This window comes from Cebidichthys violaceus, unplaced genomic scaffold, assembly GCF_023349555.1.
Source record: "Cebidichthys violaceus isolate CVI_PGR_0920_01 unplaced genomic scaffold, fCebVio1.0.p SCAF_10, whole genome shotgun sequence".
Taxonomy (NCBI): Eukaryota; Metazoa; Chordata; class Actinopteri; order Perciformes; family Stichaeidae; genus Cebidichthys; species Cebidichthys violaceus.
In genome coordinates this window covers 482,301-502,699 of record NW_027176263.1, presented here as the reverse complement: position 1 = coordinate 502,699, position 20,399 = coordinate 482,301, and the positions used below count along the sequence as shown (strand labels likewise).

Sequence of the window (20,399 nt, the reverse complement as noted above, 5' to 3'; positions counted from 1 at the left end):
TGCAGTATTTTAATATTTAGAGGAATCACCAGAGTCATGCATACAGTTAGCATGGTAGCATGCTGTGTTATCGTTTCAACTCTTGGTGTTGCAATATAGTGAACAGCAGACCATAATATTAGGATTCATCCTCTGGGAATATATGAACCAGACTTCTGCATTTTTAGCCGAGCTAAATCAAAAAGTAAAATAACGAAATGCTTCTCATGCATCCGCCCACACTCACAAAAACACAAAGCTAATCTTAACAAGACAGACCACAAACAGTGCCTGGTTATTCATGGCTCTCTGGGGACGGGTAGTTGGTTGACTTCGCTCTAAAATGGAACCAGTTTAGTTTCCAAACTGGAATATAAACACAGTATAACCATCCGCCTGGAAAACGCTCAAGCGGGGAAACATAAACGCCTAAAACGGCGCCGAGGCCTCCAAAAACACTGATGTTGACACACAGAAGAACTGTCGGAGATTCAGTCAAAAATGACACAAGCTGAGTTTGCAGCAGGGGAGATGATCAGAGATAAGATGAGTTTTCACAGTTTATTTCTATTGGTTCAGTAGAGACCGAACAGAGTGAAGCCAGAACACACACTGACCGCAGGACGCTGCCAGTCCTCCAGCTGGACCTCATTCATCGGAGGTCTGAGACGCCTCGGGGCTCCGTGGATCCATTTGATCCTGTGTGTTGTTGTTATTTCTGGAGTTTGAAACAAACCCAACTGTGCTTACATTTCCTGCTATTTATCTGTATCCTGATGATGTTTGAACCCCGAGCACCATTAATCTCCTCCCAGTGGACGATCCACCAGATTTCCATCACATCTACTGTTTCTTGCTAACTGAGGAACTGGCAGGGGAAAGCATGAAATCCTTTTAATCTTTAAAGGCATTCTGCTCAGTGATATTACTATCAGGTATGCCTGTCTTTACAACCACCAGCAGACAATAATTGTGACCAAAGTGAATAAAACGTTATGTCACGTTATAAAAAATACATTAGAATATTTTCCTTTTGTCTCAATAGACGTGTTTCCCAGATCAGGGGGACAGAAAACACAATGTTACATATACGTATACGGACATAGAGATAAAATAACAAAAGAAATCAGCTAAAATACTGTTCAAAGGCAGTGGTGGAATGTAACCAAGGACATTTACTCAAGTACTGTTCTTGAGTTTATGTTTGACATACTTGTACTTAACTTGAGTATTTCCATTTTATGCTAATGATAATTTATGCTAATAAGAAAAATATTGTACTTTTTATTGCAATATTTATTGCAGTATATTATGGAGCCAACAGAGCCAAAGTTGTCCCCTTCTCACTCAGAAGAATGAGCGAAGAGAATCAGTATTCATGGCTTCAGCAGAATCCCAGAAGTCCTACTGCTTACATAAGATCCTAAAACAGCTTACATAACCAAAAAAGGGAGATTTCACAAGGCCCTGATATAGTTTCAGCATCATGCTTGCATCATAACATGACCCGCCATAGACCACACATAAGACATCTTCCATAAGGCCCTGACACTGGTGACAAGCTATTACTCCTAAAAAAGACAAAGTCAGACCAGTAGACTCCAGCACACATGTAACTTCTGATGATTCAACCAGTCAACGCAGATGGCCGCCACTTTCCACTGACAAAGTTGGCGAATGTTGGGTCTAAGTATGTATATATAGAGAGTATGGTCTAGACATACTATATATATATTATTATTATTATTACAGAATATATATATATATATATATATATATATATATATTCTGTAATAATAATTTGACTCACATTGTGTCGTGCACAAGTAGAGGATTGTGAAAACACCTCTCTAGTGACAAACTTTGCACAGATTTAAGATATAAAATCACAATAGTCATGGTCAGACATTTTAGGGGACATAAGAAAAAATTATTTTAACTAACACAGCTAATATGACACAATCCTACATGTCTTAGAAGATAATCTTTTTTGGAAAAGTGGGGATATTTTCCCGAAAATTAGGAATTTATTTTTAATTATTATTAAAATTATTATTTATATTTTTCCAGTCTTCACTTTTTCAAAGGGCTGTTTGAAGGTTCAGACTTCACGTCAGGTTTAGGTTCAGTTTAGGGTTAGGGGGGTCAGGAATGTATCATGGCAATGAGGGTCCCCACAGGTATAGAAATACAAACATGAGTGTGTGTTTACCTCGGGTCACTGCTGTCACTCTCCTCTGGAGACACAGTCCAGACACAACCACCAGACAAACACACACACACACACTTTCATCACAACCTGTTTTCAATACAACAGAGCAAACTTAACCACATGCTGCAGGGTCCTGAGAGGTCTAAGGTCACAGTACAGTGAGGCCACGCTGCGACAGGAAGTTCCAGGTCACCTCCAGCTGGGGGGGGGGGGGGTGCTGCGGGGGCATTCGGAGGTTGAAATCCAACATACCCCAGTCAGCTGGCAGTGTTTCTATCTAATGATTGTGTGATTTATGGACCTGGAGACGAGTCGACTTCCTGTCCGGACAAAACATCGTCTGTTACACAACTGTGGTTCTGTTTTCTTCTTCTGACGTTTTGTTGTAAATGTCACAATTAAAAAGGTAAGACAACACTTTAATGAGACACATGGGGAACAGAGACAACACAGCCGCAAACTGAGCACAGGACGAGAAAACTGAAGAGAATAGAAACCTCAGTATTTATCACTTTAGTTCGCTTCATGTTTAAAATGTGTTTCTGCTTTTATAACAGTTTGTTGAAATAAAGGTTTATTTGAAGAATAGCCTCCAAGCTGGATTGATATTGATCAGTGCTCGCCTGCAGATTTACAATAATCAAATTCCTTCATTAAAAAAAAATAGGTTGTGTGATTTCAGACGTAAGTGATTTTTTTATTTTTTGTATTTGTTGTTTGCATATTCAAATATTTTACTTTTACAGGAGAAAAGGATTTGAGGACGAAGAATTACTGATGAGTTTGCATTTTTGCTAATTTTTGCATCAAAACTTTTGTGTTGAGTCAAAACACAGGCAGATATACAGTGCTGTGAAAAGTATTTGCCCCCTTCCTGGTTTCTTATTTTTTTGCATATTCGTCACACTTAAATGTTTCAGATCATCAAACAAATGTCAATATTAGACAAAGATAACCCGAGTAAATACAAAATGCAGTTTTCAAATGATGATTTATTTTATTAAGGGAGAAAAGCTATCCAAACCTACTTGGCCCTGTGTGAAAAAGTAATTGCCCCCCCTTGATAAATCATGAATGAACTGTGATTTTTTGGAAAGCTGAGTTCAATTTCACTATCCACACCCAGGCCTGATTACTGCCAGACCTGTTGAATCAAGAAGTCACTTAAATAGAACCTGTCTGACAAAGTGAAGTCGGCTAAAAGATCTCAAAAAGCAACACATCATGCCGCGATGTAAAGAAATTCAAGAACAGATGAGAAACAAAGTAACTGACATGAATCAGTCTGGAAAGACCCCAGAACAACATCTGAAGAACTGCAGGCCTCACTCGCCTCAGTTAAGATCAGTGTTCATGATTCAACAATAAGTTCCAAGGCGAAAGCCACTGCTGACCAAAAAGAACACAAAGGCTCGTCTCACATTTACCAAAAAACATCTTGATGATCCTCGAGACTTTTGGGCAAATATTCTGTGGACTGACGAGACAAAAGTTGAACTTTTTGGAAGGTGTGCGTCCCGTTACATCTGGCGTAAAACTGACACAGCATTTCATAAAAACAACATCATACCAACAGTCACACATGGTGGTGGTAGTGTGATGGTCTGAGGCGGCTTTGCAGCTTCAGGACCTGGACGACTTGCCATAATTTATGGAACCATGAGTTCTGCTCTCTACCAGAACATCCTGAAGGAGAATGTCGAGCCATCAGTTTGTGACCTCAAACTCAAGCGCACTTTGGTTATGCAGCAGGACAACGATCTGAAACACACCAGCAAGTCCACCTCTGAATGGCTCAAAAAAAGCAAAATGAAGGTTTTGGAGTGACCTAGTCAAAGTCTGGACTTAAATCTGATTGAGATACTGTGGCGTGAGCTTAAACAAGCCGTTTCTGATCGAAAACCATCCAATGTGGCTGAATTAAAACAATTCTGCAAAGAAGAGTGGGCCAAAATTCCTCCACAGCGATGTGAAAGACTCATTGCCAGTTATCGCAAACGCTGGATTGCAATTGTTGCCTCCAAGGGTGGGTGACAAAACCAGTTATCAGGTTTAGGGGGCAATTACTTTTTCACACAGGGCCAAGTAGGTTTGGATAGCTTTTCTCCCTTAATAAATGAAATTTAAAAACTGCATTTTGTCTTTACTTGGGTTATCTTTGTCTAATATTAAAATTTGTTTGATGATCTGAAACATTTAAGTGTGACAAATATGCAAAAAAAATAAGAAACCAGGAAGGGGGCAAATACTTTTTCACAGCACTGTATATATATTTTAAACTGTGTGTGAATCACATTTCTAGAGGATATCATTATCTTTGATATCCATTGTGAATGAACATCCATAAACAGGAGCTGCTAACAAGTAATTCGGCATACTTTATATTACAACACACACACATTTAAGTGCATGATTATCCCCCAATAAACATACATGCAGGGTTTTCTGAACAGTCCTGCCAGTAAGGAAGGAAATCAATCTAAAAAACTGACGTAGGATTTGAAGGGAATGATGCAGAATGTTCCTTTAAGGATGATGTAATGCTGGCCGGTGGGAGGTCAAAGGTCAGAGAGAACTGAGCACTGTGGGAACCTGAGAGCGAGGCCGATCCCCAAACAAGCTCCACACAGGGCGAAGGAAGTGTGTGTGTGTGATGTAATGCACATGCTGGTCTGGTGACACAGGACGTGTAATATAGTGTCATCTTATAGTCCACACACACACAATGTATGGGAGACAGAAGAAAGAGAGGATTTCCTGTGGAGGAAGTGTGTGAGTGTGCATGTGCATATGCGTGTGCATGTGTGTAGTTACCGGAGGTGTCATTGCAGTGGAATGGAGCTCAGTGTGTGCGTGTGTGTGTGTGTGTGTGTCTGTGTGTGTGTGTGTGTGTGTGTCTGTGTGTGTTGTAAGTCCCTAACAGGATATGAATGAGACATTAGGATTATTATCAACTCTAACTGCCTTCACACACACACACACACACACACACACACACACACACACACACACACACACACACACACACACACACACACACACGCATGCACAGTAAAAATAGTATAATCAGGAAATGCAGTTGAAGTATTAAAAGTAAAGAAATGCTGGATTTTACTGTTGTAAATTGTTTCAGTTGTACAAAATCATATTTTGTATGTTTTGTGTGTAAACATCTTAAAAGGTAAAATAAGTAAAGCTGTCAGAAAAATGTAGTGGAGTAGAACTAGAAAGAGTCCAGTAAAGTATAAGTACCTCATATGTGTACTAAGTACAGTACTAATAAATGCACTTAGTTAATGTTAGATTCCATCACTAGTTAAAGACTACTAAATACACTGTTGTATGCTATATCATTTGTGAAATATATCATCTGTCAACATTCATCCATCATCATGTAAAAATACTGCTGAAGTCAACACCTGAACAGGTAGATACATACTCTCATACGTTCCAAAATATCCCTTTTAAAGTCATGTTTCTTGGACTAATCACCAAAAATCAACAACTAGAGCATTTCTCCAGCAGCCATTTTGACTGGTCAAAGCAGGAAAAGCGCTGGTGGAGTTGATAACATTAAAGATGCTACAGGTCACAGCTTTCGAGTCACATTTAATCAAAACTCACAAGGAAGGTGGTGTTCCTGCTGCCCGTGGTGCTGATGGTGCTGGTGGGGGTGATGGGGGTGGTCGGGGGGATGGGTACGATGGTCATACGCGTACGTGGTTTGGTGTGGTGTGGGATTGGGGAGGTTGGGGTTGTTGTGGTGGTGGTCCGGATCCAGGGCCGGGTGTGTGGTGTTGTGCTGGTTGTCCTGGTAGCCGGTGTCATACAGCTCCTGGTGGTCGTTCTGTTCGCTGTTCGGGTCGCCGCGCTGCTGCTTGAGCTGCTGCTGCAAACCTGAAACGCACACAAAGGTGGACAGATAGATGAAGAAAGGAACATTCTAAATTTACACCACTACATCTCAAAAGGGAAATATTGACTAAATATAGAAATAGTTAGCATCTGCTTTGAGTTTGTGTTTAAGTAACAGTATGAATCACACCTGTAAACTGACGACATCCTGTTCACATCAGATATGAAACAAACCACCACAAGAAAGCGAGAAGTTAATTTTTTGTATGTAAAATACGTGAACTGCTTCACCAACGTGCACTACAGTTAGAATAAATATTGGACCATATGTGGTCTGGCAGTCATAAAACCTGCAGCTCAATAAATATTGAATCAATAAGGAGGTTCATGTTGAATGTCGCATCCTGAACATGAATACAACTAAACACAACCAATTATAAACAAGTTTTTATAAAATATAATGAACATGAGTTCAGAGACAGCGGTGGATGTCCACAAACAGGTCTGGTTTCCACACACTCAAACTTGTCAAAACGATCACATCTGGAAACATCTACTTGATGTTTCCCCACAAGATGAACCCTTCTGATTCGATGAAATAATAAATTCAGTATTGACGGCTTACTTCTTATAATCCTTTTTACTTACTGTATTTATTATTCATGTTTTTTCATCATACTAGTAAAGCTTCATTAAACTGAAATTAACTGAGAGCGAGAGATCAACAGGAAGTCAGGCAGACGGCTAGAGAGAGAGACAGAGGGGGCTGATGGGAAACATGCTGATGTATTTGGGGATTTCTGAGTTCATTGTTCAAACTTTCAGTCAGAGCGACAGCAGGAACAAGGAGCTCCATAGCAGTGACCTGCAGTCAGCGTGGAGGGCAGAAATACACCATGCTGCCTCTGCGACACTGGAGATGAAATGAAAAGAGGAGGAAGTCCTGCAGAGTCATCAGATCTGTTTCCTTCAGCATTTTCAGCTCATCAGTTGAGACCAAAAACAGTTTTCCTTCTGACAAAGTGAAGATATCCTCTCGGGCAAAGCAGATTTTAAAGATGTCTATAATCAATAATTTTATATTATAATAACGACGTATGAATCAACAATGTGTTGTGTGTTCTGTGAGAGCTGATGAGCTTTGTTGACAATAAGAAAAATACGGAATATCTCCAGCCTCATCTTTTGAGCCTCATCAGTGAATGTTTTGCAGCATTGATTCAAACTGAAATCTCTCAACACCTTTTGGATCGATGGCCATGAAAGCATGTACAAATATGAAGTATGTTAACGTTCACATTAGTATCCTGGTCTTGATCAAATCCAGGATATGATGTTTGTATGGAACATGAGGAACTTGATCATAAAAGTATCGAGGTGCGTCTTAATTCCTCAACGTCTCAGCCACTTATTTCTGAGAATGAACACAGTTTGGTCTTAAGAGTCCACCACTAATAGATCATCACAATATAACCAGTAGTAGTATCTAAGTACATTTACTCAAGTATTGTGGTAGTGATGAACCTCCAGAGAAGCTTCATATCAGCTCCAAGTGAACTTGAATACATTAAAGAAGCCTTGAAAAATACAAATTACACGCGTACACACATTTCTTACTTTTAAAGTTTCAGGTTTCATTTTTCCATTCAGCACTTATATTGTATCTGCCACTTCAACTTTTAGTATTTCAACTTCAGACATGAATTCGTTTTCTTTCTTTTCTTCAATTTTAGTTTTTTACAGCCACAAAAAGCCATTTTGATTCAACATGAAAAGCTATTAAAGTTTTAACTGCAAACTTCAGCAGTAAGTTTCTGTACTCTCTCGAAGGCACAGGAGGTGGACACAATAACAGAAACACATCTATTGTGTGAACAGGTTGTAAAAGTTGACTGTGATGACTCACCTCTGAGGTGTTTGTATTTTAAGGTGTTCCTGTTATTGTATCCAGTCTGTTTCTGCTGATAATTTAATTACGTTGACTTCAGCTCGCAGGAAGTCGGTTCAATCGGAGGCGTGGTGGGAGCGGACTGTACCATTGGAGGTGTGAGTAATGTGTGTGTGTGTGTGTGTGTGTGTGTGTGTGTGTGTGTGTGTGTGTGTGTGTGTGTGTGTGTGTGTGTGTGTGTAACTGCCTCTTTGTTTGTCTTTCTTTGTTAAATCAAGCTTCTAAAGGCCAAAGGTCTATTTTAGTCTGAATTCTTTCCATAAAAATACTGTTTTGATTCTCAGACTTCTCGGTGGCACTCATGGTACAAATATTTCATGTTATGTTCACTACCGATGTTATTTTGTACATGGAGAACAACACGCTGCACAATGGTTCAACCAGACTGACAACTGAAAGGGCAGAAAGAGACAAAGATCACAAAGAAAAGAATAAATCACCAGTCACTGGTTAAACTAGAAGTTTAGCATGTGTGCAGATTTTGGAACAAGTTCCTGTTTCAGTGACAAGTGCATAATAATGCCGATAACGGTGTAACTAAAGGTGCACTCACTCAGTAGAGTGCAGATCTCCACCAGGTGTGTCTGCAACGACAACTGCTGTATTGTGTGATCGAATGAATACAACTCACAATTGGCTAACCCCTCGTATAGACACTAACGCTGTAAGGCGCTGTAAAACACACTTCATTCAAGTTAAAAAACAAAAAAAACATGGATTCAGGTGATATTAAGGGAATATCAGCTGACACTGTATCCTCATACAACAGTTTGTATGATGTCTTACGAAAAGTTATTACACGTAACTTTTTGTACGTTGACTACAAAAGTCAACAAAATGTGTCAATTTCCACTCGTTACATGCATACAGACTTTTCAAAAAGAACCTCCATCTTCACAGGAAACTACACAGTTGGGTTTGATGGGATATCTATGAATTACGGCGCATTATTTTTCATAGGTATAGCTTTGAATTCTAAATGAGACCAGCCTGCAGCTTAACATATGGACTGACAAATTACTGTTTAAACATCTTCAATCTAACCACTTAGTATGCAGATGAGGGACCGTTCAAAATTATAGAGTAGTCCTCTCAGCCATTTGACTGAAAAAGGTCAACATATACAAACACTGTTCATCATCCACCTCTCAACATCTGAAACGTCCTTCACCAGGATCCATGAGCACAGAGCCGTCATCTAACCCCCACCCAACTGTGCTGGGCTGAAGTTAAAACAAACAAACCTCCTGTCCGTTCTCTCCTCCTTTACTTCATGAGGTCACAGTAACATTCATCCACTGTCAAGCTGCTGTGACCCCACTCTTTCAGACTACATCCACACTAATACGGTTTCGTTTTAAAACGTTTCAGTGTGTGAGTCACTGTGTGTTACAGGCTGAGGATGGGGGGGGGGGGGGCTCAGTGACCACACCTTTTTCCCCGGGAGAGGGAGGTGGAGGAGGTTGGACCTCGTCCTGACCTGAACTGAAGGTTTATCAAAGCTGAGCATCACTCTACTGCTTCACAGCTTCCTCACTTTGTTAAAGAAGCAGGAATGAGTCAGACTGCTCTGACAGTTAACCAAGGGGTGTGTGTGTGTGTGTGTGTGTGTGTGTGTGTGTGTGTGTGTGTGTGTGTGTGTGTGTGTGTGATAAAAAAGAAAACAAAGGAAAATTTGATGGTAGTCCACATTGGTGGAAAACCCCCAGATTTGACACCCGTCGGTTCAGTCTAACATGTCTCAACAAGTATTAGATGGACCGATATAAAAGTTTTGTGGTTATCCTTGACCTAAGGTGAACTGCAACAATAACGCTGAACCTTTGTGTGGAGGTGAGCAGTGTGTCATCGTACCTGGAGCCTTCAGCTCTGTTCTCACGTTTTCAGATCCTCCAATCAGAGCTGAGCTTCCAGAATCCAGCTGTGCACCAGAGACTGTCAGAGTGAAACACAACAAGCTTTAAACACACTGGAAACACACACACACACACACACACACACACACACACACACACACACACACATACGTGTATATATATGTATACATGATGAAGGAAATACTTTTGTATTTTCATTGATAAACTTTGAGTTTCAGCACAAACAAAAGGCTGAGAATAGAAGAGAGGACGTCCTTCTTTAGATAACTGTTAAACACTGCAGTTTCCCACACCCACACACACACACACACACACACACACACACACACACACACACACACACACACACACACACACACACATTCAAAATCTGGACTGAATTAAGTTCCTGAGAGATACCAAAGTTCAGCTGTTTTTGTAAAAAAAGACTCCTGTAGAGAAAATTAGAACAGGGAGAACGAGAGGTTGAGTTTCTATTCAGAAACACACTGAAACCAGACTTTGGATCTTTTCACACACAAGTATCTGTATTTATTGTGGGACATTTACCAATAACATAGTATTCCTACACTGTGGTGTTACTGCTTTTACTGAAGGACTAGATCTGAGAACTTCTTCCTTCCCTGGTAACGACAAAGCGATGCTCCTGCTGACCCACCTGCGTCCTCACAGTTGTGTCCTCCGTGTCCCGGACAGCAGCGCCACAGCAGAGCGGTGGAGATCTGCTGCCTCTGCCTGTAGATTGGACGGGTGGACAGCTTGTACCTGCACATTTACACAAACACAAACACAAACACACACATACACACACACACAGACAAATACGTTGAAGCCAAAACTCACATTTGAAACTGAAAAACACCCAAAATTGAATTTAAAAGATCCAAAACATTGATGAGACAGAAAACAGCTGGAACAAGTGGACGGAGATCTGATCTCAGATCAGAGTTCTGCTGCTGTCGGGTAAGAAATTAAACTTCCAGAAACTTTCCAGGAACTGGAATCTGTTTGACAGTGTGGATTAATTATCTAATGGAGTTTCAAAATGGTTCCCTAAGTGCAAATAGTTTGTATAAACTTCTCGTCATGTCCATCTGATCCTTCAGCTGAAGTTGACACAAGAAAATGTGGAAAATCTAATTTACAGTTAAAGAGGTTATTAAATGGGATGTTGTGACTGTGGATCAGGTTTCAAGAAATATTCCAGACTTTTAGTTTGGTAGTTATATATCTATATATATCTATATATATATATTGTTACCTTCTCCTGTACATTAGCTTTATTTATTCTTCCCCACATTAAAGATAATCAGCGGTGGACAAAGTATTCAGATCATTTACTGAAGTAAAGGTACTAATCCCACACAGTAAAAGTACTGTATTCAAAACCTTACTGAAGGATATGTATATCTGAGATGTAGTGGACTAGAAGTAGAAAGTAGCATAAAACGGAAATGCTCAAAGTACACCTTTGATTTGTACATGAGTGCATATTCTTGAGATTTAAGAACAATCTGCTGGTTTGTATTAGATCTGAACACATTCCTCTTTAACTGAGAAGGATCTGTTAAGTCCTCATTTCTGAATGAGGATTTGATCCTCTGCATCCTCGACTTCAAGCCTAATTCATCAGTCCACTGGATTGTATTTATTCTCAAAAAACAGGAATTACTGAGAATACTAAGAACTTCAATGAAAGGAGGGACGTGTTATAGCCAACTAAGGAAGAGGAACAAGGCTGTATCCTGTTGTTTTGTACATTTAGCATATTTGATAACAGTGATAGACTCGTCTCACTGCTCATGTTGTGATTTCATGTTTTCATTTCACGAAGCAAAACATGAAAAATAGTTGATCAGCACTGACTGACCTGTAGGAAGCGTCCAGACTTTATACGCCAATTTTCAGCAAGAGTTTTTCAGTGAGCTACAGAAGTAGATAACTCACAGCCTCTTTATACCCCACAAGATGGCTGATTGTTCAGCCATTAACCAATGAGAACTGGACACAAGCATGACCCCGCCCATACAGGATGATACACCTCCAATGCAGACATTTCAAAATAAATGTAGCCAACACAATGTATATAGAGAGTAATTATGTCTGAATTCACCATTTTTTATTTCATATATTCTACTTTATTCCTATATATTATTCTCTGCTCTATTTTATGTCTCGGATCCTCATTTTTACTTGCATGATTTTCTTTTTACGCATTTTTTTCATTGATCCTGCCACGAACTGCATCACTGGAGATGTTGTGCATATGGCAAATAAATAACTTTAATTTAGTTTAATGCAAATAATATATTACAATCCATCCTATAATTACAAACTCAGCTGTTTGTTTAGTTGTCCATGATGTGAGGTACACTCCGGGCTTTTTGTAATTGTGATGGAATTTCTCAATATTTAACCATTTTTACAGACCAATCAATCAATCAATGGACACAAGCAGAAACGTCCTGCTTTTACATTAATGAGTAATAATATTCTGATGATATAATGTATAGTAGGATAACAGTCACAGGGGACAATTCTTTTCTACTTCTAATACTGTAACTACATTTTCCTGATTATAATTACATACGTTTACTGAAGTAACATTTTCAATGCAGGACTTTTACTTGTAACAGAGTATCTTTATGGAGCGGTATAAGTGCTTTTACTGAAGTCAAGGATCTGAATACAAACTAAAATACTCTCAAAATCTGTTCATAACCGGGATACTACTATGCCTGTACTCAAGGTCATAAATAACTGTAATAGGACTCCTCCAGTGATCCCCTTCAGGACTTTTCCTCTAGTACTTCCTCATTCCCCACTGACACTTGTTGTTGTTGTTGTTGTTGTTGTGTACTCACATGACCAGCTGACAGTCGGGCGTCCCACTCGGACATGGACTCTGAGACTTGATGGTGTACTTCTCTGTTCCACACGCCACCGCCATGGTAAGCACACGCCTCTGCACAAACGCACACCAGTTCCTGCACAAGAGTCAGAGTCAGGATCCTGACGTGTGTTTCAGGAAGACGAATGAGGTCATTTAGAGTGAGAATTTGCTTCTTTGCAGATTGTTGTTGCCTCCTTCCTGTTTGGGATCAGAGGTCAAACATGGTGTCCTCTCCTCACAGACCATCAACATTTAACTTGAGGAAAAAATGGACTTTGCTAAATTTGGACGGAGTCAGGCTAACTTGTTCCCCCTATTTTCAGTCTTTATGCTAAGCTAAGCTAACCAGTTGCTGGCTGTGGCCTCACATTTACTGAACAGACAGAGTGATATTGAACATTTGACTCTCAAAGAGGAAGTGGATGAGCATTCTTTCCAAAATACCAAACTATTCATTTTACAATACAATAATCATGGGACAAACAGGAGGAAATAGTACATTCTTCGGGGACTACTTTCAGCAGCGAATTAATCCGCAATTGGTGCTTTGGTGAGTATTTGGCGCATGGAGTTCGATACACAGATACTGTACTGTATATCAGACTTTGATACACACTTGTTTGTTGATTCATTCACTGTTTGTTTGGGTCTGAACATGATACTTAATGGCAAGAGGTTATACTCAAATTTAAATATGATTAATTCACACACACACACACACACACACACACACACACACACACACACACACACACACACACACACACACACACACAGTGAGGTTTCAATCAGAGTCAATGAGCAGCTGTGGTGAATAAAGCCAACTATCAACATGTGTGTGTGTGATGAGGTCATAGGGTTACAGACGTCAGATAAGGTGTGTTTGGGGTCACCACAGATCACCCCTGTGTGTGTGTGTGTGTGTGTGTGTGTGTGTGTGTGTGTGTGTGTGTGTGTGTGTGTGTGTACAGAAACACACACCATGAAGTCACAGAGAAGAGCCCAGAGGGCTTTTTCCTTTATGGGGTTAAGAACATTCAATATAATCACAAAAGATACATTTACCACTTCAAAACTCATTAGATTATCTGGAAAAAACTTTGTCACCGAACAAGAGGGGTGGTCAGAGGTGGCAAGTTCTGGGGCCCCTGATGGAAAGTCAAATGACTGCAAAGAAACGCAAAACGACTACAGAGAGATGCAAAATGACTACAAAGAGATGTCAAATGACTACAAAGAGATGTAAAACGACTACAAAGAGATGTCAAATGACTACAAAGAGATGTAAAACGACTACAAAGAGATGTCAAATGACTACAAAGAGATGTAAAACAACTACAAAGAGATGTCAAATGACTACAAAGAGATGTAAAACAACTACAAAGAGATGTCAAATGACTACAAAGAGATGCAAAATGACTACAAAGAGATGTAAAACAACTACAAAGAGATGTAAAACAACTACAAAGAGATGTAAAACAACTACAAAGAGATGCCAAATGACTACAAAGAGATGCAAAATGACTACAAAGAGATGTAAAACAACTACAAAGAGATGTAAAACAACAACAAAGAGATGTCAAATGACTACAAAGAGATGTAAAACAACTACAAAGAGATGTCAAATGACTACAAAGAGATGTAAAACAACTACAAAGAGATGCCAAATGACTACAAAGAGATGCAAAATGACTACAAAGAGATGCAAAATGACTACAAAGAGACTCAAAACGACTACAAAGAGACTCAAAACGACTACAAATGGATGCAAAACAAAACACAGAAAGACAGGCAAAACCTCCACAAAGAGATGCAAAATTACCCCAAGTGATGCAAAACCACAACAAAGAGGCACAAAACCACCACACTTTTGGTCTGGGATTTTTACTCCAATGCAGGACAGATGGACTTTATATGTCTTGATCCAGGGGACTGTTACCTCTACTTGGCATTAATTTATTACCAAGGCTTGTAGCTTTCTGTTTGTGTGGTCCTTGCTCTTGTCTTTTACCTCATACGTCTAATCTGTTCTAGAAGCAACCCTTCATGGTGTTGATGTGTGTTTACTGTAATGTTGTAATGTAAATGTTGAGCTGTTTGTCTCATCACTTCCTGTCTGCTTAACTCTGGTTAAGTGTCACCACCAGCTCTGAGAGTTCAGCTCCACTTTCATGTTTCACAATCATTCCTGTGTCTGGAAGTGACTCTTTATACAAACACATTCATCCAGTAAACAAGCTCACATTATCTCATTTTTCATTTATAGATCAACATCCCTCTTTTCTGTTCCTGTATAATGTTCAGCTATTCATCTTGAACCAGTGTGTGTGTGTGCACATTTGTGTAATTACATGTGATTTGGATAGTCATATGAAACCATTAATGTTCCAAAAGAGCTTAGTCATGCTCTAGTTTCTACATTTCTCCCGGGACCTCCTCATCTAACTGAGTGGGTTGACCACAAAATGTTTTTTTTTTTTATCGACAATGTTGTAGTGGATTGGGGGAGCTAATTACCAAGTCTAATTGTTCTCCACATATTATCAGTACACTGCAGGATAAAGACTCCAAATCTGTTTGCAGGTTTTTAAACCATAAAAGCTTTGGTTCAAGCTTTTTTTTCCAACCACCAAACAATTAAGTCTCGATACAGAGTTAGAAAATGGTGAGAAAAAGCTAACTCAAGATAAAACACATACACAAAGCAACCTCTCAGCAGTGTCTCTGTGCAAAGATTTCATGAATGCTAAGAGGGGTGATGATTGACTAGATACTGCATGTCCTTTTACTTTAATTAAAGATCATTATATTGTGTTTGTGGGTGTGACAGAAAGTCATGAGGACAAATGTATATAAACTTTATTTAATCGGGTAGTCTCATTGAGATTGAGACCTTTTTGTCCAAGAGCGAAACATTCATCAAACAACCTGCGTCGCTCCGCCGTTGTTGTAGGGTCTGTGAATGAAAACACATCCGAAGTGCATCACCCAGATGTGCTGTTGACCGTAATGAGGAAGAAGCAACCGGTATATTTTCACTTTCATAGTATAAGAGATGCTTTTGAGTTTTGAAGCCTGTTGTGACCTGTTGTTGCCTTTAGGGAAAGTGTTTGTTCAATGTTGTAGGTATCACACAGTAATCTAATTGTAAATCCATTGTTTCTACATGTGAACAAAATCCTCTGACTCAGAAAAGCCCCATGTCATTTCCTGTGGAGAGCTATGACATCACCGGAGAAACACACATGCCCCCCCCGTGCCAGGAAATTCCTCCATATCCTGAGCAGCTATAACACACTCAGACACACACCAAAAATACACACTTTGAAATACATAAAACATTATTTGAACTACCGGAGACACTTCTCACATTGTCATTTCCTACTAAATATCTATTGTAGTGCTTCTGCTGTTGCTTGGGTCCAGACCTCAGTCCTGTCTGATATATGGCAACTTCTCCTGCGCCAGTGGTGGAAGACGTATTCAGATGTCCTAATTCAGTAAAAGAAGTAATACTACAGTGTATAAATACTTTGCTACGCCCGGGCCACACCGCCTACCTGAGCAGAGCATGTGCATCGATGAACCTCTTGCTTTTCATGGCTGCAATCTCTGCTGCAGGCTCGGCTCAACTGCGACATGTCTAGGAAAAGTCTAGGAGTCTCGCCTATTTTTTTCCACGTGACGGGTGTGGTTAATGGCGAAAATAGACAGAAAGTGTGGCTGCTCCAACCTGTTAAAATAAAAAGCAAGAGGTTCCGCTGCGCACAGGCGCTGCTCATGCAGAAAGTGGGGCCTGCATGAGCAAAACATTGCAGCTGGTGAAGGTGGAGCTCATTATCTCCGCCAGGAGTAAGTCTGGGGGGGAACATGTGTTTGGTTGTGTGTGTGTGTGTGTGTGTGTGTGTGTGTGTGTGTGTGTGTGTGTGTGTGTGTGTGTGTGTGTGTGTGTGTGTGTGTGTGTGCATATGCGTGTCGCTGTCTGTCTGTCCGCAGCTAATCTCACATACAACTGGACTGAGCAGCATGATATTTTATGTTGTCTCATTTAGGACTGTATGCTCAAGGACCTCTCGTGGTTTCGGGGAAAACCATTTTTGAAAAACTTGTTTCTTGTTTCATACCTCTTCTCACTGCTCTTAACTATCCGCCAAGGGCCGCAAGGGATCAAGACTTTTTTACTGAACTACATGTATCTGACAGCTACTTTTGGTTGTCAATCAACCAAAAGTAGCTGTCAGATACATGTAGTTCAGTAAAAAAAAACAATATTTAAGAGATGTAGTGGAGTATAAAGCAGCAGAAAATAGAAATACTCAAGTGAAGTACATGCCCAGACTACTTTCATGCACAGGCTGAGTGGAAATGTAGAGATTTGAGAGGGCTGGAACAACATCAGAGAATGAATCTTGAATCTTAATCTTCAGGTTTAGTTTGTCCTGTCAGACTGAACTCACATCAACTAAAGCCTTTCTCTTTCTGTTCATGTTTGTTCTTCACATGACGCAGCTTAAATCTCAGATATTATTATCAACTATATCTGTCCTTGTTTAGCCTGCGGCTCCATTTTTGTAAAAGCAGAATTAGACTGGGACACACTTTTAAAGAGAGGGGAGCACATTTGTAAAATGAATAAAAAATGTGTTAAGACTCACATTTAAAGTACTGTTGATAAATGAATGCCAAAGTAACAACTTTAAACATTCAAAAATAAAATCACATCAATAAATGCCATTTGTAACTCCAAATATCCTGCAGCCATGGACAGAATATGAGACAACAGACTCCTGACCAGACATGTAAAAGGCCACCAACCTCTCCTTCTGTATATAGGAGCAAGCAGTGTTCGAATTACACCGTGGTTTTAGGGGGAACCCTTTTTTGGGGGTATGGGGGGGGTGGAAGGGTACTATACACATGCACACCCCCACTACGTACGGCGCATGACGTATGGATGGCCGCAGCAGGAATAGACAGTGTGTTTATTAGACACAAATGATTAGAAATTGTTATGCACAAATAAACACGCACATTGACAAGTGCTTTACTGATATCTTGTTGCTCTTATAGGGAACTTGAATATACAGGAAAATTTATGAATTTATAAAGAAACAAAACAGTCGCCCCAAAAATGTAGATGTTTTGGAACCTTTCCAACCCAAACAGCCAGTCATTTGGTTTAATTTCGTGCCGTCACTTGTTTCTAGGGAGTCGTCACTTTGTTCAAACAGCACAGAAGACATCTCTTCTTTATTGGGGGCTGAACCTCAAAGTGTCACAGGCACACAGCTGTAATGTGTAAAACTGTCACTTTTTAACACTGTTTTTGTGAGCATTTGATAAAGAGACCTCGACTCATCCTGAGCGAGACGGAGAAAAACAAGCTGTGGGGTTTCTGCTGCGGGTCCAAGAGTTCAGGTTCAGATGTTTGTGAGTCTGAATAATGAGACCAAAGGATCCCTGATGACTAAAGACAGAACAGAAGACTGGAGGGATCTGTTATGACGAGTGATCAGCAGGTTTCATTCAGATATCAGCACTTTATCTATTTTTAGTAGTGTTTGTCCTCAGGGTGATCATGGGGTCATTAAAATGTAAAAGGTTCTTCCTCTGGAGAGCAGGAACATCTGCAGTGAGTTTATTGGAAATGGCACCTGTGGTTGTTGAGATATTTATCTCTTGATCAGTGTTTGACTCTGCTGTTTGTTTGTTGTTTCTTCTATAATTAATGCAGACATTTCATTCTTCTCTCCCCCTTCTGTTTCTGCAGAGTTCAGAAGGTGTCATATGGAATTTAAAATAAATGAAAGTGCAGAATTAATAAATCCTGCTCACAAATGAATAAATGTGTCGTGTGGATCAAACTTCTTGCGCTCAAATCAGTTATCTAGTTGCTCAACAGGTGTCACAAACAAAGAAAAAGTCACGCTCTTAAATGTATAAATTATGTGCACATAATACAAACATAAAAACATATTAATGCAAGAGCACACATTAGTTTTTCTTTCTTGATACCGGCTGGGCTCCATATGTTGCAGACTCTGAACAAACCACAACAACATAAACAACGGAAGACAGTTTTGCGGAACATGAACATCATTATCTTAACATTAAACAACACGCGGCATGTGTCGCCATGTTTACTTCTGTTTATGTTGTGCAACATTTGAAGTTCTGGAGGGAATAATTGGTTGCTGGTCAGGATGATTGAGCTCTGATCTGCTCCCTTGTGGATCGTGGGAGGAGTAAGAAAACCTCATTCAAAATCCCATTGACATTTGTAACAATTCTAATAATATTCTAAACATTCAGTCATAGAACAGAGACTATTGCCAAGTGAACCACCACATTCTCCAGAAAGAATACCTCCTCTGACTGATAGTCATGATCAAAAAGCAGAATTTATCCACCTGCATGATCATCAGTCTGATAACAACACCGTTTTATCCACTTTTCTTTGGACGCTGAGTGTCGTCCTTTCATCTGCCAGCTGTGTGTCTCCTGATAACGGCTGAATGAACAGTAAATGATGCCTTCAAGGTCACGTTATCTGCAGCTTTAGCTCTCTTTGATCTGAATCCGGTTGCTCACGGAGCATCTTCTTCTTCCTCTTTAGTTCAAGTTGGGCAAACTTTTACTTTGAAAGGATTCCAGTGAGGCCTTCGATTATAAGATCAGCAGCAATTCAAGCAGCCGGGAAGGTTAAAGGTCACAACAGCAAGACTAAAGAACTAATGTTCCTCTTAGCTTTAAAGGCCACCATGACAGTCACTGGGCTGGCATGGGAAATAATTAAATATCTAAAATTAATTAGACATTAATTAAAAGAAAATTAGACTTCAAATAATTTACAAAATACCAAAGTCGTCAACCGACTAAAACATGTAAAAAAAAAAAAACACCACAATACTTCTTTAAGTTCCTCCGAAGCCTCAGATCTTCTCTCCTTTCAGCTAAACAACAAACTTTTCCCCCTCCACTTCATCAGCACTTAACTACCTGTTGACGTCTGACCTCTGAAGTATGTATACCCCCCCCCTACACTGCAAATGTGGAAAGCTGCTCTCCATTACAGCAAAACAGCACAAAGAGCTTCGTTTGTGAACGATGTCATTAAAGCAGCTGTTTAAAGTGTGTGTGTGTGTGTGTGTGTGTGTGTGTGTGTGTGTGTGTGTGTGTGTGTGTGTGTGTGTGTGTTGGGGGGGGGGGGGGTCTTTGAGCTAATGGAGGGTTGTTTTGTTAAGGGCCCTCAGGGATCATTTTATCAGCGAATCTGCGGACGAGTCCTGCAGTCTAATGCATGGATGTGTAGGCCTGTATGGATGCACTCGAGACATTTAATCCTCTTATTTGGTCTCAGAAACACATTTCTAAAAAATGTTTGTCAAACAAGCATCCAAATCTAAAAAGAATTGCAGCAAATCAGTTCACTAATCAGTAAAATATGTTCTTATTCTTAATTCTCATCTTTACGTATACCCTTTAACTCTTCACCCATCTCTCCAACATCTTGCCCCACAATATTAAAAAGTGTATAAATATCCAACATAAGAGATAAATCAAGCACAACTAATTCTAAAAGTAAAGGTCCTATTTAAATTGGATCTCTTAATTAGATTGGACATTATGGATCGT

General features: G+C 39.8%; 1 protein-coding gene across 1 annotated transcript in view; it reads right to left on the bottom strand.

The window, feature by feature from the left end:
• mmrn2a (multimerin 2a) overlaps positions 1-20,399 on the bottom strand; it is a 31,934-nt gene that overhangs the window by 7,803 nt on the left and 3,732 nt on the right. The window contains exons 2-5 of the mRNA XM_068719447.1: positions 12,736-12,858; positions 10,530-10,636; positions 9,849-9,929; positions 5,816-6,088 (exon numbers count right to left, since the gene is read on the bottom strand). Of these exons, the coding sequence (XP_068575548.1) occupies positions 5,816-6,088; positions 9,849-9,929; positions 10,530-10,636; positions 12,736-12,858 (584 nt within the window). The remainder of the gene's footprint in view (positions 1-5,815; positions 6,089-9,848; positions 9,930-10,529; positions 10,637-12,735; positions 12,859-20,399) is intronic.